This window comes from Lampetra fluviatilis, chromosome 43 (assembly GCF_964198595.1).
Source record: "Lampetra fluviatilis chromosome 43, kcLamFluv1.1, whole genome shotgun sequence".
Lineage (NCBI taxonomy): Eukaryota > Metazoa > Chordata > Hyperoartia > Petromyzontiformes > Petromyzontidae > Lampetra > Lampetra fluviatilis.
This window is the reverse complement of record NC_136317.1, coordinates 7,668,006-7,689,917: the sequence shown is the minus strand read 5'-3', so window position 1 is coordinate 7,689,917 and position 21,912 is coordinate 7,668,006. Positions and strand designations below refer to the sequence as shown.

Here is a 21,912-nt window from a genome sequence, read left to right as displayed (position 1 = left end):
TCCATCGTCACGGCCCAAGCCGTTGAAGCCACCACCGCACCTCGCTGCCAATGCTGCCTACCCTCCACCAGATCCTGAAACGACACGCATCCACCTCCAACATCTGACAGTCCTCCACAATCTGCTCTTTGATACTCAGGGACGTACAGAGTCACATAGGGACCTATAGACTCGCATATAGACTCTTCGACCTACTCTGACAGCCTCCCACCATCTGCTCCTTGGTTGGTCTCTTCAAGGACTTGCGGAGTCGATTCCAGTGTGTCAAGGCGATCTACCTCCCCCCCCCCACCTTGGGCAACGTATTTACTTTGGCCACAGTAGTGAGGCCGCTGCTGCAGGAGACGATGGTGCAATTGCTGACCCTGGATTTGTTTCCCATTAGCTGCTGTGGGGGCACCCGTGGATGTGAAGATGACCGTGCAGGCTTCACGGCCTGGCCTCCTCCCCACCCCTCCCGCCGGTACTGCTAGCTATTGCGTGATTTATTGTCATTAGTCATTGTGATTACATAGGAAAGCCTCACTTTTAGCCTCAAAACTCTTATTCAAGAGGGTCCTTCCCAGTTCATACAGTAGGGGACAATGTTGCTGTGTGTAATCCGAGTTGAGTGATTTGCAGGTATTTTTTCAGGATTGGGGAATTTTGCCAATACCACTTAACTTGTGTGTTTATAGTTCTGCTTCGAAACTAGAGAAGCTGGAGGAAACCCATGCAGAACAGGGGGAGATTGTAATGTGAACATTTCCTAGCAGCGTGTGGAAAAAGCGTGGTCCCTCCTGCGTAAAGGATGAAACATAAGCAAAAGGGCATCCGAGTCAGGAATAAAACCCAGGCACATGTTGCTGTGAGGCCACAAATGTTAGCACTGCCCGCACCCGCCGCCCACTGTTTAAACTTTTTAAAATGAATTATCTTTTCAGTCCTTTTCACCAAATTCAGTTTAACACGTAGGCTTTCATGACCAACATGATCCATTATACAGGGTTTTTTTGGGTTACAACCCAAAAAAACTTGTATTATTGTTCAATTCCTGTGGCCAGCATGTGGAAAAGTAAACTCCATTCAGGCTCACTGCAGGATTTGGAACAAAATATTCACCACGACGGCAGTGGTGCATGCGTGTGCCCACAGTGGTGCAAACGGCTTGCAGCCTTGCGGCAGGTGGAGGGATGCGTCTTGCAGGATTGTACCGTGACCCAGCTCCTGTAGCTCTTGCCCCCCCCCCAGGTTGCCGGCTCTAGCTGGCTCTGACGCCGTGCCAGGAGGGGCACATTGTGACCTGTTGTTTGTGCCGCTGCTTGCCGACGCTCTCCAGCAGCGGACGTGAAGGGGGATGCTGCTTCGCTGGTGCAGGAGAGCCGCCCCCGCACGTCGGCGGTTGCGGATGAGGAGGTCGTCTTTGCCGGTCAGCTGAGCCCCACGGAGGAGCAGCGAGTCCTGGCGCAGAACCTGCAGCTCCCAGCCACCTTCTTCTGCTTCAAGAACCTGCCCGGATACACCAGCGACTCTGGAGAGGGTAGGGGCAACGGCCAGCGCGCACGAGTTTCACGGCCAGGCCGTGGCGCCATTCCGGTTGCGGCACTGACCAGCGAGAGTTTCGCTCATGCTATCGTTGGGTTGTGCCGCCTCTCCAGATACAGACGACTACGAAGAGGCTGTGAATCGGCTGCGCGGGAAGCTGTACAAGGAGGGCAGCAGATGCCAGGAGCAGCAACAGCAGCAGCAGCAGGATCAGCCGCAGGGTGAGTAGGCTATGCGGCACGGCATGTGAGGCACGGCACGGCCACACGCCCATGTATGTCAGTGTGTCATTGTGGGTTTAGCGGACGGGGGTTTGATTTGACAGCGTCTCGTCTGCAGGACCCGCAGCGCAGATGCCTGGCGTGGGAGAGATGAAGGTGGAGCGTTGTGAAGAGGTGAGCTCTTTTGAGGCCTTCCCTGGTTAAGTCAAATTAAGTTGCAGCAACATCAAAGTATCATGTGCACGACTTTCTCAACGGACAAGGAAATGTATCAAATACTATGTCGCCCAAATGGTGGCCGCCTTCAAGACGTCACTGTGGTTAGTAGATGTGGTTGGTGCACGTGTGGTGGTGGCGTGGCCAGCTCGGTGAGTTTGCTCTTCCGTGGTTTCCGCCCTTGTAGGTCACCACCGTGGACTGCCCCTCGGCGTCCCCCGTTCCAGGCGGAGCCTCCCCCGTTCCAGGCGGAGCCTCCCCCGCTCCCGTCGCTCCGGAAATGTTTGCCACGACACAGGAACCAGACAGGACGTCTCCCCGCCCCTCGTCGCCACGCGCAGCCGACACCCCGGACGCGGGAACCCAGTCGGAGGAGATGGAGGCAACGTCGGGGGCGCTCAAGTTTTCCACGTTGCGGTGGGGCGCCCACATGCGTGACGGCGCGGGGAGCGGAAACTCCTGGGCACTCCCGCCCATCTCCACAGTTGGTGAGTGCAACCGTCTGGCGTCGCCATCCGCATCTCCGTTCCTAGTATTCTCAAGCCTTGATTAATGCAGTTCATGCCAAACCTCCACTCTTGATTCTACATGATAGCAATACAGTCGACTCGATTATCTGCGTTTAATGACGGGGAAGACGGCCGCAGATAATTCAAAATTGCGGATAATCCAAAATTATAACCATTTTACGCGGATTGCTTGCCAATGATAACGGTCCTGCTTCCGCGCAGAAGACTGCCCACTAAGTGGATAGCAGAACCACGCCAATCAAAATTAATTAAACTCCGCCCACTGTTGTAAAGATATGCAACAACTGTACGGTCGGGGTGATCACATGGATTTTTAATGAACCAGAGCACATATTTGTTCGGTTTGAGCACGTGGCTTGTAATAAACATTTCCAAGAATAACCATTGTGTAACTGTTTTCATATTGGGCTTAAGGGAAAATCCATGAGTTATGAATTTGTGTCAAAATCTCAGGTGACCAGTTAATCCGCAAATCGGTAAAACCATGTGCGGATCATCGAGAGTCTACTGTATGTGCAGGAGCTCCAATGGCAATGTGTGCTTGCCACAAGGGGGCTTAAGGAGCGAGTTCGTTTAGTTTTGTTAGTCCTGCATCGAAGGAGCGCAGACTTACAGTGGATTTACTATACGGTGCATTGTTTGGGTTGCGTTGCCCCTCTTGGTTATAAACCAGAAAGAGTAGTGTCATTCCCTGGCGCTGCTTGTGAGGTGTTACATTTCTAATTTCGTGTGGTAGGGAGTTGATATGGCAGCCAGGGTGGTGTTTGTGTCGAGGTTGGCGAGTGAGCTTAGACGGCTTTGGAAAAATCCTCCGGGTGAATGTCTGACATGGCTGCCAGCCAAAGTTGGAAGCGGCCAGTGGTGTTACTATGCGGCCCATGGTTTGAGATTGGTGCCCCAGTCGCACCGTGCGATACTCTTTGTTGTTCATCGGTGTGGGAGGTGATAGCCACAAATGCACTGCGACGAAGTGTTCAATTGACGGTCATTGTAAGTTTAAAGTAACCTTAATTTAATTCCCAAGATGTGCGAGCCCTGCTGCCTCGAGTCGTGTTCCACGCCGTGCGCGACCTTCTGCCGTGTGTTCTCCACAGACACGCCATCATCCTCGTTTGCCTCTCTGGCCTCGCAGGCCGCGACTGAAGCCTTCGTGCACAGTTCTGGAGGTGACTGCCACTGCACCCGTGCATTGCACTCGCACAAAGTTACGGGATTATTGACATCGCGATAATCATCATGTCGTGAAAATCAACATGTTGTTGAATCGTGATATCACGGCGACGCTAACAAGCACTCGTTTTCCCAATAGAAACCCTGCAGTCGTTTGCTTCCCTCGCCACGCAGACGAGCGCGGCGAGCTCGGCGAGCCCGTTCAGCACAACCACAGGTGAGTGGCAGGCAGGGGTGGGGGGGAAGCGAACGCTCATGCGCCGTCGCAGTCGTAGGCTGCGAGCGAGTCCAGGGTGGCCGATGAGACGTGTGTGCCCCCCGTGCCCGTGTGTGCGCCCCCCGTGCCCAGGTGAAGCGCGCTTGCTCTTCGAGTGCCCCAGGGGAAGTGAGCTCAGCTTTTCCGACCTCGCTTCCAAGAGCTCGGACTTTCTCTCCGATAAGAAAGGTAAACCGACGTTGCGTCTGTGCTGCTGGGCACTTGCATGTGGGGGGGGGATTCAGAAAGGCAGCCGAATGAATTGGCCCAATGGGGCGCACCAGTGTAATGACACGTTGCCCATATGCTGCCACCAACACACACACTGGCTTCATTGAAAGCTGATGCTTTCATTTCAAGGCTGTGTTTACCTGTGCGACGTCACGAACACAGATGGAGCTTGAGCCTGCTCTTGGTGTCCATAGTTTGTATTTTTCTCCCGTCTCTTAGAGCGAGATGCTCACAAATCGGAAGGTTGCCAGTTCAAATCCTGGTCGGCTGTTGTCCTCTTTTGTCATCCTTCCCGGGGTCGATCAAGCAAGTGCCATTTTGTGGGGAGGTCTCAACAATGGAATGTATTTCTAATACTGGCTCAGGGCTGCAAACAGGAGGATGAGCACACTGCCCCAATGCTCATTGGAATAGAAAATAACTTTTGGCTTGTTCCCATTTTACAGTTTTGAGCCATTGGCATCAACGCAATACGAGTGACGTTCGACAATAGTTTATTGGGCACGCGACGCAAGTCATCTTGGGTGTGAGAATCGCGTTACTCGATGAGTCGTTGGGGTCTAAAGCGGCCGCAGCGGCGATCGACGCGGGGCTTTGTCTCACCGCAGACGCAAACTTCTCGTGGGTGGGCGCCGGAGCGTCCGTGTTCGGGGCCGCGGGGATCCAGAAGAAGCGCGATGGGAGGAAGGAAGAAGAAGACGCGGACGAGGGGGGCGAGGAGGAGCAAGAGGAGGACGACGCTCGCGAGTCCAGCGATGACATCCACTTTGAGCCACTCGTCTCGCTGCCTGAGGTGTGCGCTGGGGCGATCGCCGCCTGTGGGGGGGGGGGGGGGGGGGATCGGTGCCCGTTAGATTAAACGTGCGGCGTCATACGTACAAAATCTCTGTTGGCCTTGTGCAAACTACAAGCTCAAGGGAAACTGAACTTGTGTGGCCATGTTCTTTACGCCACCGACTCATAAAGGTGGAAAAATGTGGCCGTGTGGATGAGGCCGAGAGTTTTTGTACGTGCAGCGCTGCACACCCACACCTGTGTGTTGTTGACTATATTCAACAACACACAGGTGTTTCTGTTGTGATGGGTTTCTTGGAATCCTTGCAGCTTTACAACCGATCATGTTAATAACGCACGTGCCGTCAGTTATACAATAAACAATGCAACTGACGACAAAGAAGGGCTAGGTCTACGTTACGTTGTGTGTATATGCTTTCTTACATGTTCACTGTGCTTGTGTGTAAAGCGACACCCGTGCTAAGAAGAATCCCACCCCTAGATTATATACATATTAATTTAGAAATGTTATCGCTGTGCATGTTACTTCACAAACCTTTTTGTCAGGATGTAAGGGGAAACGATATTATCAAAACGGCCGATACGGCTATCGTGGTCCCCTGTACCCGCACGAATCATCGTGGTGTTCACGGTATGGCGACGGCCCCCAGACGTGTGGCGCGAGTTGCTTCAGAGCAGTGTGGTGGCCGTGCCCTCTGGGCGCCACCGACGTGTGTGCCCGTTCGTAGGTGGAGGTGCGGTCGGGCGAGGAGGAGGAGACGATCCTCTACAAGGAGCGTGCCAAGCTCTTCCGCTGGGACCGCGATGCCTCCACGTGGAAGGAACGTGGCGTGGGTGACATCAAGGTTGGCTCGGGCACTTTGCCGTCTCCCCTCGCTGAACGAAGTCCGGAGTCGCTGGTCGACTGGAGCAGGTGGCACTTGATTCAGTAGCCACAGCCATAGTGAGATGGTATCCTGGATGTGGTGTGTCGGGTGTGGTCAGTGCTCTGATCTGGGAAAGGTGCGAGAGCCCGTGTCCGACTCCTGGCAGCCACCTGTGATTTTTTTTATCTGGCTTCCCATGTGTCGTGAGTTGGTGGTCTCAGCCTGGTCACCAATGAGTGAATGAAAATAAATCGCATTACATTGGTGCTGCACTTAATTTGGCTAAATTTCACCTGATAATTAAAAATATTAGTTTGACTGTCGTGCAATGAACATGACATTCAGTGGCAGAGTGGTTGGTAAAGTGCCGCCCCCTCCTACTGTGCAGAATTGATTGCGTGAAGGGATCTCGGAGGTAGCTATGCGGTATCTGCTTCCAAGATTCCTTCACGAAGGGCCGTGCGCTCTGCAAAAGACCTGATGGATTCTATTATCACGTGGCGCTGATAGCGCAATGGAAATAATGGTCGAAGAAATAAAAAAAAAAGCAGAGGGGTGTGGGTGGGTGCGTGCGTTGAGGACAACTCACCAAGCGCTGCAATATGACGCCAGGTGCTGCACCACGAAGCTCGGGGCGGCTTCCGGGTGCTGATGCGGCGCGAGCAGGTGTACAAGGTGTGCGTCAACCACGCCATCACGGCCGAGCTGCAGCTCACGCCCATGCAGGCCTCCAACAACGCCTTCGTGTGGATCGCCAACGACTACTCCGGTACGGAGCAGCGCGCGCGCGCGCGCCTCGCCCCCTTGCAGTGACACGCGCAACAGTGACGCGCACTGCCTGCGGCCATTCCGCTGACAGGCCGACGACTCGTTCCCTTCCGTGCCACGTGTGACACAGAGGGCACCGGGAGGATGGAGCAGTTTGCCTGCAGGTTCAAGACTCCGGAGCAAGCGAGAATCTTCCTGGTGACGGTGCACGATTGCCAGGAGCGGCTGAAGGCTCAGTGGCAAGCGGCGGATGCCCCCCCCGGCGCTACAACGGAAGACGCCCCCCTGGAGGTCTCCAGTGAGACCAACCCCACGGTGTTCCTCGACGTGGCGGCCGACGAGGAACCGCTGGGACGGATCTCCATCGAGCTCTTCACCAACGTCGTGCCGCGCACTGCCGAGAACTTCCGAGCGCTGTGCACGCACGAGCACGGCTTCGGATACCGCAACTCCACCATCCACAGGGTCATTCCCGGTTTTGTGTGCCAGGTGAGCATGCTGGGAGATGTGGGTTTGTGCGACAAATGTGATTTCCTGCTCAAATGGCTGATGATGGTGCTCTCATCTCCTGTTTTATGGCCCTGAGCCAGTAGTGGAAGTTCCACATTCCCATGGGAGGGGGTAGGTATCCATCTGCTAACTTTGGGTGCCACCATGGCGAAATGTTAAAACCTCGCCCAGTTACAGGATGTCTCATTAAACTTATCTAATTTTATCGAAAAAAAAACTCAAATCGCTCGCCAGCATTTTTAAGCGTGGCCGCGAGAACCCTCCTTACAAAATGTTTTCGGCCACAAACCCATCCCCCTGCACCTTTTTCTGCCGGCAGGGTGGAGACTTCACGAACCACAACGGCACCGGCGGCCGCTCCATCTACGAGAAGCCGTTCGAGGACGAGAGCTTCAGGATTCTGCACTCGCGCGCCGGCATCCTATCCATGGCCAACTCAGGCCGCAACACCAACACGTCACAGTTCTTTGTCACGCTGCGTGCCACCCCGCACCTCGATCACAAGCACGTGGCTTTCGGCGCCGTGCGGTCCGGCATGAGCATCGTGCGCGCCATGGAGGAGCTCGGCTCTGAGTCGGGCAACACCACCAAGAAGATCGTCGTCACGGACAGCGGGGAGGTCGCGCGTGACCCCTGAGAGTCTCGTCGCGTGACACCCGGTTGACGGCGCGTGAACTTGCTGTCTCGCTCTCCTCTGTAGAACCTCTTATTTAAAATAAGTTTCCTGCAAATGTCGCGGGCTGCACCCCCACCACCCACCACCGTAATGGAACAAGCGAGATCGCTGCGCCTCGTATTTCCTGCTGCTCGTGTGGCGGCAGATGTCTCACTGAAGGCAAACGTGTTATCAGCGCACCAAGTTATATCGTGTTAGTTGGCTACAATATTTCGGGAATCAAAAGGATGCAGAGAATAGGGTTGTGCATAAACGCTATGAAGTTAAATCCACCACTGTGAATTGCCTAGTTTTTTTCGCTGGCGATCAATATTTGAGCAGAGCCAGCTAACCGCCGAGGTAACCATGACCCTGAGAGCCGTTCTTTGAGCAGCAGAGTCACACAGCTCTGTGTGCGGTGGGACATTAAACAAGCTCCCGAGTAAATTTTCTAAAATTCAGAAGTGATCACAAGTAGAAACCTTGAGGAAGCTCCTCATTAACACGAGCAGGGTGCACTGCTGTCACGCTTCCCTTGTCTGCCCTGCAATTCCTGTTGTCCCAAAGTCTTTAGCTCGATTTGTAGCGTTGATTAAAATTGAAATTTAATATTTTGTAAATCAAAAATGAAGTTTGTGTTTCTGGCATGTTCATTGTGGAAAGATGGGAACTGGTTGTGAGCTCCTGAGTGCTTTGTGTGCAATTTACTTCATCGGCTTGGCTACACACATCAGTGGTGAATTGCGCCCTTTGTAGTAATTAGTGGAATCCATGAAAGCACAACCATGTGTTGATGAACATTATTGATTTTCGGTGTACTCGTTTTTTGGCGTTTCGATATGTTTATGTGAAAGCCTTGGTTTTTCTCAATTGTGCCAGAGGTAATGGAGGGAGTAGGTGCCCCCTGTGCTTGTGGTGGTGGCGATGGCGAGAGATTTGGAGCTGCTCTCGCGGCCATGACGCTGCGGGGGCGACGTGGTAGGGCGAGCGTGCCCGGGTCCATCGCCTGTTGTGCCGGCAGCGCCAGCATTGGGCCTGAAACCACGAGGGGTGTCGGCCGTGCGGAGTTTGTCTCTGTGAGGAGTGCGTGCGTGATCCTAGCTCGACGTCGACCCCTCCATGTGGTCCGTGCCTCTGGATATCCGTGGACAAAAATATCGCGTTCCTTCAGCTGTGGCTGCATGTGAATGCCCGGACATCCATTGGTCACGGATGCATGACCTAAACAGAGGAGTGAAAGTCGTCACTGTTGTCACTCCCCAAAGATTGCGCTGCCCGTGCCGGCTCGGCAGTTGTGTCGAGACTTGTGCAAGTTGGGATGAGTTCAAGGCACACGTGCCTGGCAGTGAGCACCCAGTGGTGCTGCGCCCAAGTGGAAATGCACCGAGCAGCGCTCGGTGGAGGAACAAACGCACCCCATCGCACCCTTCAATACGGCGGCACCCTCCATTGAAGCTGCTACGCCTGCTAGATAGCGTAAACCACGTCAGATCCTTTGATGCTGTTAAATTTACACTTGCGTAATTTAATATAACGTAAATGACAATGTAAAATATGCGTGCCCCCCCCCCCCCCATGAGGCTTTGAGTTGTGGGGGTTGAGAGGACACCGATCTGTTTGAATTTGGCAGTGAAGTTGGTGTCGCGCGTGCACCGACATTACCATGCACGCACGGTTTATCTTTATTCACAGACTCTACCTCTCGCTGCGTTCTAGTTGACACGGAACTCCAGTGTGTCCAATGCTAGCAGGTTTGGCGGCTTTGAGCAGAGCGTTCGTACGTCTGCGCATTTGGCTGTTGAGTGTTTTGATATTTAGTAAGGAATAAAGCCGATATTGCTAGTTTGTGTGGATGTGGAGGAGTGTTCAGCCCACGTGGGATACGGTCGAGCAGCATGTAGGGGGGGGGGGGGCGTGAGGTTGGAGAGGGGGTCCTGGTGCCTGCATTCTTTGTTCAGACTCCCTGGTCTGAGGGAAGAGGTGGCCATGCCACAGTTTTGTGGAGGTCCTGGGATATCTTGGGGGTGGGGAGGACCCGGGATTACCTGCGAGGATCCTGGAGAGAACCTAGCCATAACATTCCACATATAACATGTCGATTCGATGCTCCCAATGTCTGTGCTCCATCCCTTCAATCCGCACTCGCCGGCAGAGTGAAGTTTGGTCAAATAAACCCAACTACCCACACGGAATAGGGAGGCCCTCTGCCAGCAGCCACGGAGAAAGATAAAATGGAGAGTTTTGTCTTTCATGGTTCTTATCCATGCAAACTTTTCATTACAAGCGAGTATAACTCATTCTCCCTCGCCTTGTAGCGAGATTTCACTGCATTTGGATGTCTGCCGTGGAGACGGAGCAATGCAATCGGCTGGTGTAAAGGAGCTGGTGGATTTTTTGCATTGCGAGATCGTGAGAGGTTTTAGGTGTTGGGTTTTATTTTGACTCGGGTAAACCCCCATTGGGCAGTATGTGGTCACTTGATGAGAGGGGCCTGATTACCCCTACAACACTGGTTACAGCAACAACTAAAAACATGAAAATAATGCAAAACTACACGGTCAAGTTCTAATTGGCAAGGTCGTGCATCATCAACAGGGTCCAAATAAAAAAACAAGGCTAATAGAACACATACACAAAAAGTGCAACTTCGTCTGCAACACGAGCAATCGAATGCACGCACACCTGAAAGAAAATATTAACATGGTGGCGGGAGACCTTCATCCAGCAGTGGAATGACCAAGGCTGCGGATGTCAAATTTGGGAATTTGATTTGCTAAACATTGTAAAGCGCATTGGATAAAGGCGTTATACAAATACAAGATACTGCAGGAGGAATCCAATGAGCTATAAAGCTAATTTTTCACAAATGTCCAGTAGGGGATCGTGGGAACGTTACAACAACAAACAACACAGAATTCTAGATTTGAAGTTTTCGTGACTGCAAGGATCCATACTCTTTGGTTTTTTCGGTAAAGTCACGTAGGTGAAAACAAAATAAAAACTAAATTAAATCACGTTTCGGAAGCAACACAAGCCTCCGTCATCAGGTGTGACTGCTCCAGCAAAATGTCTGTCGCATATAAAGCGAGCTATTTAGAGACACGTGGTTATATAGAATACTAGGGGGGAGGAGCCAAGGATTCGGGTGGGGGGGGCATGCGGCAGGCCGTGTGGCTTCGCGGGCGGTTGCGCAGTGGATTAGCTGAGATAAGCCGATAGATAAACATTTTTCTTTGTGATGCGGGGGGAGGGTGAGTGGAGTGCCTGTACGATGGGGGGACGGGGGGGGCGAGGGAGAGTGGACCGGGAAGATACATCACTAAAACATTTTCAAATTGTGTAGTGAGCCCAACTGAGACGCAGACGTTATCTTGGTAGCAACACTATTTATTCACATTAACACGCAACACGATGTACACTCGGGTCTCGAATGCCCATCTAGCCACGCTACGGCAGAACTAGACACGGGTCGCTATCCCGCTCCGGACCACGAGCTGGGTCCCGGACCGCGTGGCTCGAGGCTTCTTCTCCCCGACGTGGATCTTCTTCACACCAGCACACGAAGAGCCCCGAGCTCCTCGCGAGGCCCTCGTTATATACCCCGGGCTGGGGCTGGCTCCGCCCTTCGCCCCGCCCACCTTCCAGGTCTCTCGGGCTCCTTCTCGAAGGTTCCCGAGAGCTCCTTTGGACCACGTGACCGCCCCACGGCCCCCGTCCACCGGTGGCTCCCCTCCAATATCATCCGGTCACGTGACAGCAGGTCAAATCAGCGTATCATGCCCAGCGCTAACCCAAGCCCCGCTAGGGCTGGTGGTACTATATCCCGTAACCCGGGCTGCCCGTAATGGCAACACATTACCGGCCGTGGCTTCGCAAGCCCCGGCACAGTGACAAGCACAGTCACTACACAAGTATCATCCCTCTCTCTCTCTCTCTGGAGGTGGATAAAATACATACTATTTTGGGAAGTCAACAAGGGTTGTCATATGGTGAGACTCGCCCCAACCAAATGCCTCGATGCCCCCGTATTTTAAACAGCAGCAACATCGCTGACGAGCCGGCACCATGGAGAGCTAATCGATCGCTCCCCGAGCAACAAAAGGAAGCCAATAATCAATCTCGATTTGAAGTTTTCGTGACAGCAGGGGATCCAATAATCGTTTGGAATCGGGATCGAGTTTAATAAATTTAGACGCTTGGATCGATTCTCGATGTCGTCATCGCTCCCCACAATCCATTGCGCGCTTTTCCCGCCTCCGCCCCCCTCACACCGCGAGGCGACGAAAGGGCCAGGAGGGCGCGCGCGTCTCTCGTCGTCTCTTCTCGCTTCGTCAACTTGCCGCCATCACCACCTCGTCGTCATCGTCGTCGGCCACCGCCACTCCTCCGTCAGCCAGAAGCGAAGCGGTGCCGCTGCGTCGCCCTCGGGCTGCTGCTGCTCGAGGTGAGAGCGGAGGAGGCCGACTCGGCGCGGCGCCATTTTGTTGTTGGGTGTCGAAAGCAGCGGGCGGCCTCCATCTCCTCGTCACGGAGAGAGAGAGAAGCTCACCACCTCGTCACCGATATAGAGGGGCTCACCACCTCGTCACGGGGTGTGTGGTCTCGGGTTGGGTTCGTGTCGCGTCCATACGTCGCGAGGCGCCCGCGTTACCCCCCCTTCAACGTCTCCGCAAGTGCAACGTCACCACCGCCACTCCCAACCTCGTTACCTCCTCGCTCAGATATCACGTTACTTCGTTACCTCCTCGCTCAGTCGTCTCGGTACTTCGTTACCACCTCGCTCAATCATCATTACTTTGTTACCACCTCGGTCAATCATCACGTTACTTCGTTACCACTTCGCTCAGTCATCTTGTTACTTCGTTACCACCTCGCTCAGTCATCACGGTACCTCGCTCATCACGTTGCCTCGCTCAGTCATCTCGTTACTTCTCTCAGATATCACGTTACTTCGTTACCTCTTCGCTCAATCATCACGTTACTTCGTTACCTCCTCGCTCAGTCATCACGTTACTTCGTTACCTCCTCGCTCAGTCATCACGTTAACTCGTTACCACCTCGCTCCGTCATCTCGTTACCGCGCTCCGTAATCACTTTACCGTAATCACGTTACCTCGCTCAGTTATCCCGTCACTCGTTACCTAGCTCATCATCAAGTTAACTCGTTAAATTCTCGCTCCCGTCGCGTTACCTCGCTACAACGTCGCTCCTTAATGGCGTTGCCCCTTACCCCACCATTGTTACGTCGTTACTCAATCTCGTTACGTCCTCGTTAGCCTTGTACAACTCCTTACCTCATTGACTCGTTATCCCTTGTCAACTTAGTGACCACCTCACGCGTCTCGTTAACTCATTACCGCCTAGTTCCTCAACCTCATTACCTCGTTAGCGAGCGCAGGAATGGGGACGGTGGCACATGCTTCCCGAATTGCCGGCTTTGTGAAACATTGGGGTCATTCTTGCGTCATCGTTAGGGTAAGGGCCATTATCGTGGTCAAAGGTTTCTTTAATCTTAGGTTTTGTTACTGTTTTTTCTGCAAACGATTTTTTTAAGTTCGAGTCAACTTTTGTTACGGGATATATTATGGTAAGCCTGGTCACGCAAGAGTGTACATTGGACTAACGTGTACTGTATCCTGGTGCCTTGAGTTCTCACCTTGAACACTGAATTTGGGTCATTATTAGCGCTAGAATCATCGTATTTTGCGTCCAAAAAGTCAATTATTTCTTTTTCCAATGAGAATTGATGGATAATTTTCTATTTACAGCCCTGAAACAGTGGTGATAATTTCCTATGAAAGGGGCAAGTCCGTCAATTCTTGCCTACAAAGTGGAACTTATATTATTGACCCCAGTGGGATGATGGGATGAGTCTACCCCCAACCCGGATTTCAACTCGCAACCTTCCGATTGCGAGCTACTATTCACTCTACTGCCGAGCCACCAGGTCCTGTAGGTCATGAATGTCGTTATGATTACAAGTCGTCACGTAATCTTCATTGGAGTCGTTAATGTAGTTATGAGCCCGGTGATCTGATGAATTTCAGATTGACCGTGCTGGGCTCCATGCTGAATGTGAACCTGGCCGCAGAGAGCTGCGTGTTACAAGACTTGATGCTCCTGGGAAGAAGTCCTGGGTTATCCTTGACCCCGAAAACAGGGACCCTTCAGCGCAATATATGGGATTAACCGCTCTTGCTTAACTCGATGGCTACCATTTTAAGTCAACAATAAATTTGTCCATAAGAGAGCAAATCTACAACATTTACATTCCGAGTACTCAGATGGTTAATGTAGTCGATTTGCTCTCCAATACCACCAGTGTGCTGTACTAGTAACGAATTGGCATGGTCTGTTTACATGACAAACCTTACTACTTTACTAATTGGCTGTGTCGGTTGGAGGTGGTTTTAACGACACATTTATATTTACGCAATCTAACCCAAATAAACTATTATGGATGATATTGGTGTCGAAAGCCTTTGTGTTAAATAAATGTGTTCATTCCCCAAATCATAACAATTTAAGTCTCAGTATAGTATAAATCTGAACAGGCACACTCGCTGAGACTCAAATGTGCCCCCAGTCTCAACGTATTTAAATCTCTCACGCGCACTACATCTATAACTGCTACAGCTTGAACTCGTTCAGTATGTACCGGCAATGTGCACCATATGCATTTGTGTAACTTGGTGTCATGTTCATTGTACTGTGTATGCATTATATGTGTAGTGGCGTGTATAAGTGTCTCTGTGGTATAGTGCCAGTACTGAGAGAAAGGCGGTGTTGGAGGTGTGGAGTCTCAAGCACCGGGATGAGTACGGAGGGGCTCTTAGGGGGCATAGTTTGGATGACAGCGAGAGAGAGGTCGGATGAGGACATGGTAGTCTGGGTGAACCCGGGAAGGCACGTGACCGGATGAGGTAGCAATGAGGGCCAAAGAGGAGGTGAGAGGGACACGTGATGTGGGCCCAGAGTCTCCGAGAAGGATCTGGAAAGGTGCGTGGCCAAGGGTGGAGCCTGGCCACGCCGCAGCCCATAAAGGCCGAGTCCCAAGAGCGATCTTGGCTGTTCGTCTCTTGGAATGGAATCAGCCGGCTAAGTCTTCCGTCTTTGGGCTTCACGCACGGCATCGTGGACCAGGCAGGGATTTAGCTGACCTGGTCCGAGTATATCGTTATCCCGTTGAGTGGTTACGTAGCGAGCCATTGTGGTCACCACCCTAAGTCATTATCCCGTCGAATGGTTATGTAGTTACGCGTGGTGGTTACCACTCTATCGTTATCCTGTCAAGTGGTTATATGGTTACGTGTTTAGTATGTGTCAATCAACACCCTGGACACGCCTGAAAATTAGATGCGCCGCCACAAGATATTAGCCAGGTGAAATATTTTAACAAAGTACTTTTGTTCAGTGTTGTGAACGCACGCTTGAGTAACACTTCCCTGTGTCCCTGCTGTGTGTGCTGCTCATCTGTAGGCCTTCTAAAAACCAGGAATGGGGGAGGCAGATCCAGGAAAGCTCTTTGTTGGAGGCCTGAACATTGACACCACCGAGAAGGCTTTGGAAGCGACCTTCTCCAAATATGGAAGAGTTGCAGATGGTAGTATTACACCCAGCACGAATAACACTTTTAAGTTGTTTAATAATTATATTGACGGAAACTTTTGCTTGTGGTGCCTTCATTCTCCACTGGAATATAATTTTGAAGACACGCCTGGGTGATCATGCAAAGACCCATCCCTAATGGACCCTTATCAATTATTTTTACATTTACTGTTATATTAAGCAATTAATCTGTATAAAAAGTTGATTCACTTACAAAATAACTTTGTTGCAGCAAACTTCACTTTTGTGACAACACATTCAGGGTGTATACACAACCGAGGGTGAACCTTGGTATCTCTGCTCCCGTTGTCTTTCGCTCAGTTCTGCTGATGAAGGACCGCGAGACGAATTTGTCTCGGGGGTTTGCATTCGTCACCTTCGCCAACCCGGAAGATGCCAAGGAAGCTGAGAGAGACGCCAATGGAAAGGTAGGGGAACACAAGGGAACGATATCATCACCCCTCGCTTCAGTTAAACGAGTTAAGTTCCTGCTCTGATGAGCATTGAGGCGGTGCTAGTCTCCTGTTTGCATCTTTGAGGCAGTGGTGGAAAATTCCTACAGCAGAGATCCCTCCATTTAAAAACCACTGTTGTCTTACCACAAAGTGGTATTTATTTTATCAATCCTTCCCAGATGATGGGTTGAATCAACTTACAACCATAATTTGTATTTACAGCCTGCTTATTGCAGGCCATTCTCTAACCACTGAACCAATGTGCCTCAGTCGGACTCTAAACTACCGTATCAACATTATGCTCGGTACTTGTGAGCAGCACTCGCACACATTTAGTCCGATTTGGAGAGAAAAAACGATGCTGAATGTGTGAGCAGTGGCTTGCCCCTATGTCAGCTGTTTGAGTTGTGCTTTTTAACCAAATCTCTCGGATCTCTTAAGCTTGGTTCCCTGAGGTTGTTGATGCAGTAAAGGTGGTTTGGGTGTGGCTGCAGGTGCTGGAAGGGCGCGCGATGCGGGTGGACCAGGCCACCAAGCCATCGTTTGAAAGCTTCCCGGGCGGAGGACGCTACGGCTTCTCCCGCGGGCCCCCCAGAGGTACGACCACTGAGTGTCCTGCCCAGTTCGTGGTGTCCTGACCACTAACCGTGCACTAAGCAGTACTTTCTGTCGCACTCATGTACAGGAATCGCCCCAAATACATTTCCATGTTTCTGCAACTGAATTTACTGTGAACAAGAATGGTTTAAAAAAAGTTATTTATCTGAACCAACTTTAATTACAGGATTTTCATTTCATGTTCACTCATGTTTGTGTACTGTTTTCGATTTCTTCTGTAATGCAGTTATTTATTATTGGATTTTTGTCCGCTTAATTTCTGCATTTTGATTCATGTTATTGCTTTTGTTATTTTAGTGACCCAGGTCACTTGCAAATGAGACTCTCCTGGTTTCTCGAGTTGTGACCTAATTAAACAAAATTTATTTAAAATCAACTCTCACGGTGCCCACCGCCCCTAACGCAATTACGCTTGCCTCGTGCAGGTGGCTCCTCCAGAGGGCCCCCCATGAAGCGTGGACCCCTGGATCGGGGGGACGGGCCTCCTGCCAAACGGCCGATGACCATGGCTGGTGGACCTCCCCGTGGTGGCGGCCGCGGAGGCTTCAGAGGTAACGCCCTGCTGCCCTCGTCCGTGCGCGTGTGTGAGCGCGGCGGTGGCGATTTGTAATGGAAGTAAAGAGATGTTGGCACCGTGTGAAGATGTGCTATGGCTGGTGATGGATTTTACCGAAAAAACCTGAGAATATAGTTCTCGGGGCAGTTTAATTCGCACCTCCCAATTAGCGCACTTGGCTACGTCCGGTACGAAATAAGTTCTGCGTACATACGTAACCCGACGGGGCCACGACTCGTTTCAGGGCCAGGCCCACGCGACATGGATGGCTACGGTGGGCCTCCGCGCAGAGAGATGATGCCGCGGCGAGATGACTACGTGCCCAGGGATGAATACTACAGCAGCAAAGACAGGTGGGTGCACGCGTCCACCCCACACTCGCAGGGGAGGAATGTTTCTTTGTTATAATAAAAACCGAAGACCTTGCTGACCACTTTTTAAAGGCATATTGTGCATGTTGGAGGAATCCAGAATACCCTGAAGAAAGCTGCAGGCCAGAGTATAACTCTCAAAGTTCATCGACAGCTTCACAAGCCCACATGCTTTACTGCCATCTCCTTGTTACCTTCGAGTCCAATGGGTTTGGAAGTGATCCACCGACCCTTGACGTCACGTTTGTGAATTGAAGTAGGGTCGTGAATCGATTGCAAGGATCGTTTATGAATCCCAAAGTTACACAATAAGTATTGAAATCCAGTAAATTTTTCATAATGATTGAACCGTTTGGCACGCACGAACATTAGAACCATCCGGATCATTAAAATTTGGTCTGTCGCCATCTTCTGCATAGATGCACTCAGGACTGGAATTTTATTGTAATCTTTATTCATTATGATGTGTGCGCTAAAATCGGCCATTCACAACACGAAAGCAAAGTAGAGATCACTCGTTGGCAGTTGCCGCTGCTTCCACCCGTGTCTAAGCGGGGTCCATGTGTGTGCGCAGCTACGCACGCCGAGACTACGGGGGCTCGCGTGACGGGCGCGACTACCCCCCGCCCCCGCCCAAGGAGTACCGTCCGCCCCCGGGCCGCGACGACTACCACGGGCCCAGCTCGCGCGCGTACGGGTACGACCCCGGCTCCCTCCGCACTTCCCGCTCGCCAGGGCCTGCATCCAGGTTAAATTGAGAATTAAGGAGCCGCCTAATTGCGACTGCTGTGAAGTGCATATCACCGCTCGCATCGCTGATCGGTGCCATTGCACAACACAAACTACTCACCGGCATCATTGTGTACAGTACAAGATGCTGTGTGGGCCACAGTGTAGCAATGCACTTGCTGAATTGTTCTATGAAAGACTAGTCCACACTCACTTGTACCGTTATGCCGTGGTGTGGTGACATTGTGTGCTCTGCCATCCCAGGGAGCGAGACATCTACGGCAGCGGTGGCCGAGACCACATGCGCGAATATCCTGGCGAGCGGCCAGGCGCTGGCTCCTACCGCGACGGCTATGCGGGTTACGGTAAGCCTTGTGCAGCGACGGCCGGGTTGCGTTTATGCTGACGTGCTGAACTGTTGAACGAAACCTGAAACTCTTGTGAAGATAATTGAAGACATAATGTGAAATATTCGATACCACGAAACTTTGGCTTGGGCCTTGCAAATTAATTTGAAGCTGACGAGTAAAAACTTGAAAATGAAATTACCCCAGCAAAACCCTGCAATTCATCTGGGTGAATTAAACAACAATGGAAAGTCTTCAGGCCTTGTGAGCTTAAAGGCAGCCATCCAAAACCACTGATTTGACCGACCAGGCATTCTCACAAGCCACGTATCAACAATTGAAACAAATGTTCAACGTGCAAAGTGCCGACGGGTTCATCATAGCACTCAAAGAAAATAGTGCCACGAACGTCCAAGCTAATTGCCAGGTGTGAACATGCTGGTTTACATGCAATGGCTGTTAGTATATAAAGAGAATATTGAGTCTGTAAAAAAACATTACAACACTTTACAGACATTGGGGTTGTAGTGAAAAAATGCAAGAAACCAAAAATACCTCTGAATGAACGTACCTGTGTTGAAGTTTTCTTAACGTGTTGTGACCAAAAATGCCGATGAAACTTGCGAAGATGGAGATGTGGGGAGCAACCCTCTGCTTTTAGTCAAGAGAACATAAGTGGATGATTCTGGCAATTAAGAGTAATCTATGAGCTGTGTGCGATAAACACAGTTTTAATTGTGGAGAAAAAATATTGAAAATGCTGCAGCAAAGAAAAATACGCACAATGGAAATGGAATTTGGAAACCACCTAGTGAATGAAAGAGCCATGCTCGGCTATAATGAGAGATGACCTCTGAAAAAAATGTCAATGAAGCCAACCCGATTCACTTTATCCCAAGTATCTCCTTGTATACCTTACAATTTCCAGCAAACGACAAATTGGAAGAGTGATGACCGCCTGGGATCTGTGCTGATGTCAAGCTGAATTCTGAAGTGATGCTTTAATGTTTCGGTGAGCGGCGCGAGAGCAAGCGCCCGTGCAGTGCAAGTGAATCATTGCTGTGACCTGACGGTTGACCCCACAGGAAGCTCGCGGGGAGGCCCGCCTCCCTCTTACGGGGGCGGCAGTGGAGGGGGCGGCCGATACGACGATTACGGCCCTAGTTCGCGTGACCCCTATGCGCCCGGGAGCACCCGCGAATACCCGGGAGGGCGCGCCACCAGCGACGGATACGGCCTGGGTCGTAGCGGAGATAGGATGGGGCGCGCCGAGCGAGGACCCCCGCCCCCTCCCCCGCCCCCCCCCATGGAAAGAAGCTATGCCCCCCGCGACTCGTACGGAAGCTCTTCCCGCGGCCCCCCACGCGATTCGTTTGGCGGCGGTGGCGGCGTCCCGCCACCCAGAGATTCTTATGGTGCCTCATCCGCGTACCGTGGAGCGCCCCGCGACGCGTACGGTGGATCGGCCCGCGGCCCCCCGCCGCGCGACGTGTACGCCGGCGCGCCCCCCCGTGACATTTATTCCGGCTCCAGCCGAGGGCCCCCTCGCGTCTCCGAACACCGTGGGGAGGGCCGCAACCGATACTGATTACGATTTTAGCGAGGAGTTGGCGCTCGCTGTCAGGTGTCGTGTTAGTATCCCACCCGCTGGCGGCACTCGTGTGAACACCAACGTCTGAACGTTTTGGCAACCATCTGCTATTTGTGCCGTCCCTACTGATCCTACACTTTTCAGAGTTTTACAGAGCCCCCTCGATGTTAAGACTGCATTCGCCTCAGTTTGGTTTGTCCCTTTTAAATTTGTGTACTTAATGTTTTTGAAAAAAAGAAAAAAAATCAGTTTTGCAGCGTTTTCTCCTGTGAAACATTTGGCATATTAATAAGATACAGTTGACTTTGGGAGATGTGAAATGGACATCTTTTATTCATATTGCTAATGACAGACTTTGTTATTTTGTTATTTTTTTTTAGATTGGAGCAGGCACACTCCAAATCTAGACATTTGTGACGATCGTTGTTCGAAACTGCTTCATTGAGAATTTGTATTTTGTTGGTTTCTTTTTAAAGCTCAATAAATATGCATAAAGATAAGCTGTGATTATCGTGAAAAGTGAATCATGACAGTCTGGAAGCGCCAAGTCTCTTTCACAAACCAACAATCTGAAATTGTGCTGAAAAATCTTTGAAATGGGCCCAGTCGGATGCTGCAGTCTGTATCATGGTACCGGGATATAAGCGCCCCACAACGGAGCTGGACCACCTGCAAAGTTAGCATGAAATACACAATGTGAAATTGACAGCTCCACCGAACGGCCAACATGATTCCTGAAGCAGCGGCACCAACACGCCAAGGTTGTAACAGCCGATTCAATGCCGGACAGTCTTGCAGGGCTTGCATTGGTTCACTGTGAAGGGAGTTCAGTCTTCTAAGCAGTTCCCTGGAGTGATTGTAACTCCAAAAATGAGGTGTGCAAACTAAACGCTGAAACCCGAAAATAGACCGCCTCGACATCTCAATTACCTGAATCTGATGATAACAGAAGAACCCGTGATTGATTGATTGATGTGTAACAGGATAGTCGATCATTACAAAGATGCTGAAGAGTCTAATTTGTGTTGCGGAAAATCAGACGTCTGAAATCTGCAGGGCAGCTTGTTTTTTTGTGCATCTGAGTGGAAGGAATTTCAATAACGATGTAGTCGGGGCTCCTCGCGCACGGTGAAGATAACGTGACATGAAGCGTCGCGTGAACAGGGGGCTGGATGGGAAAGGGGACCGCGATCCTCGCAACTCGAAGCTCCTGACAACAACGGTTCACAAAACGCCTCCCTTATAAAGCACGTCGTTGACATTAGCAATTGCTGGCAAGTGAAAACCTGCACACCTTAACGGTTTTTTATACTTACATTTTTCTTGAGTGGCATGTAGGCAAGTCCTGCTCATCACAGCCGTACACTGACACCACTAAACATGTTCAAGTTAATTTCTCAATTGTAATTTTGAAGACAAGATTCCCAAATTAAAATCTATATCAACTAGGTATTTGGATGAATGTCACATTCTCGCAAACATTTTATTTACCGGCATTTGATTATAAATACATTTCTCAATATTCATAAAAGATGACGAAGTGTAAAAACGCTCATTACAAACACATTCTTGAGCGAATCAAAACAACCGAGTTGGAATTCTGAACAACCTTTGAAATGGGGAAACGACAACCTGGAAGGAGGCTCTAATTGCGTACCTTGTGATTTATACGAATGGAATTCATGAAAAAAAAACAACTGAATGTTGAGCCTTTTCCACATTTTCCAAAGATATCGCCGCACGAAGATTTACTAGTGTGGTGCTTGGTGCAGCAGGCTGTGCAAGTTGGACACCTTTAAGACAAGCGGTCAGCATCTGAAAGGGCTGCCTGGCATCACTGCAAACTTAGAGATCCTTGTGTTGAATAATATGAAATAGAACACAAAATGTGCTCT

The 21,912-nt window shown here is 51.0% G+C and overlaps 2 protein-coding genes across 6 annotated transcripts in view; both read left to right on the top strand.

Annotated features, from left to right (window-relative positions):
* LOC144947081 (E3 SUMO-protein ligase RanBP2-like) overlaps positions 1–9,584 on the top strand; it is a 41,680-nt gene extending 32,096 nt beyond the window's left edge. For 3 of the 4 annotated variants that reach the window (XM_078876263.1, XM_078876261.1, XM_078876264.1), the window contains 13 exons: positions 386–463; positions 1,319–1,519; positions 1,638–1,745; positions 1,864–1,919; positions 2,149–2,449; positions 3,586–3,657; positions 3,801–3,878; positions 4,011–4,106; positions 4,757–4,941; positions 5,672–5,788; positions 6,422–6,578; positions 6,708–7,066; positions 7,407–9,584. In XM_078876263.1, coding sequence (XP_078732389.1) covers positions 386–463; positions 1,319–1,519; positions 1,638–1,745; positions 1,864–1,919; positions 2,149–2,449; positions 3,586–3,657; positions 3,801–3,878; positions 4,011–4,106; positions 4,757–4,941; positions 5,672–5,788; positions 6,422–6,578; positions 6,708–7,066; positions 7,407–7,724 — 2,126 coding nt within the window. In that variant the 3' untranslated portion in view covers positions 7,725–9,584. The remainder of the gene's footprint in view (positions 1–385; positions 464–1,318; positions 1,520–1,637; positions 1,746–1,863; positions 1,920–2,148; positions 2,450–3,585; positions 3,658–3,800; positions 3,879–4,010; positions 4,107–4,756; positions 4,942–5,671; positions 5,789–6,421; positions 6,579–6,707; positions 7,067–7,406) is intronic. The other variant, XM_078876262.1, reaches the window with a different exon arrangement.
* Positions 9,585–11,984: 2,400 nt separating this feature from the next.
* Positions 11,985–21,714, top strand: LOC144947080 (RNA binding motif protein, X-linked-like-1). 2 transcript variants are annotated; one of them, XM_078876260.1, is made up of 9 exons: positions 11,985–12,186; positions 15,222–15,345; positions 15,672–15,778; positions 16,300–16,402; positions 16,849–16,974; positions 17,224–17,332; positions 17,925–18,047; positions 18,344–18,444; positions 19,512–21,714. In XM_078876260.1, the coding sequence occupies exons 2-9, from the start codon at positions 15,240–15,242 to the stop codon at positions 20,012–20,014; spliced, it is 1,278 nt and encodes a 425-aa protein (XP_078732386.1). In that variant the 5' UTR covers positions 11,985–12,186; positions 15,222–15,239; the 3' UTR covers positions 20,015–21,714. The 2 variants fall into 2 exon arrangements, with proteins under 2 accessions (XP_078732386.1, XP_078732385.1); XM_078876259.1 differs by having other exon boundaries at positions 17,925–18,098.
* Positions 21,715–21,912: the final 198 nt, after the last annotated feature.

Bases quoted from the DNA above. Each gene is read 5' to 3' on its own strand.
- LOC144947080 (XM_078876259.1), top strand. From the start codon at position 15,240: ATGGGGGAGGCAGATCCAGGAAAGCTCTTTGTTGGAGGCCTGAACATT. The intron at 15,346-15,671 runs GTAGTATTACAC...TCTTTCGCTCAG, and splicing joins ATATGGAAGAGTTGCAGATG to TTCTGCTGATGAAGGACCGC. The intron at 16,403-16,848 runs GTACGACCACTG...TGCCTCGTGCAG, and splicing joins CTCCCGCGGGCCCCCCAGAG to GTGGCTCCTCCAGAGGGCCC.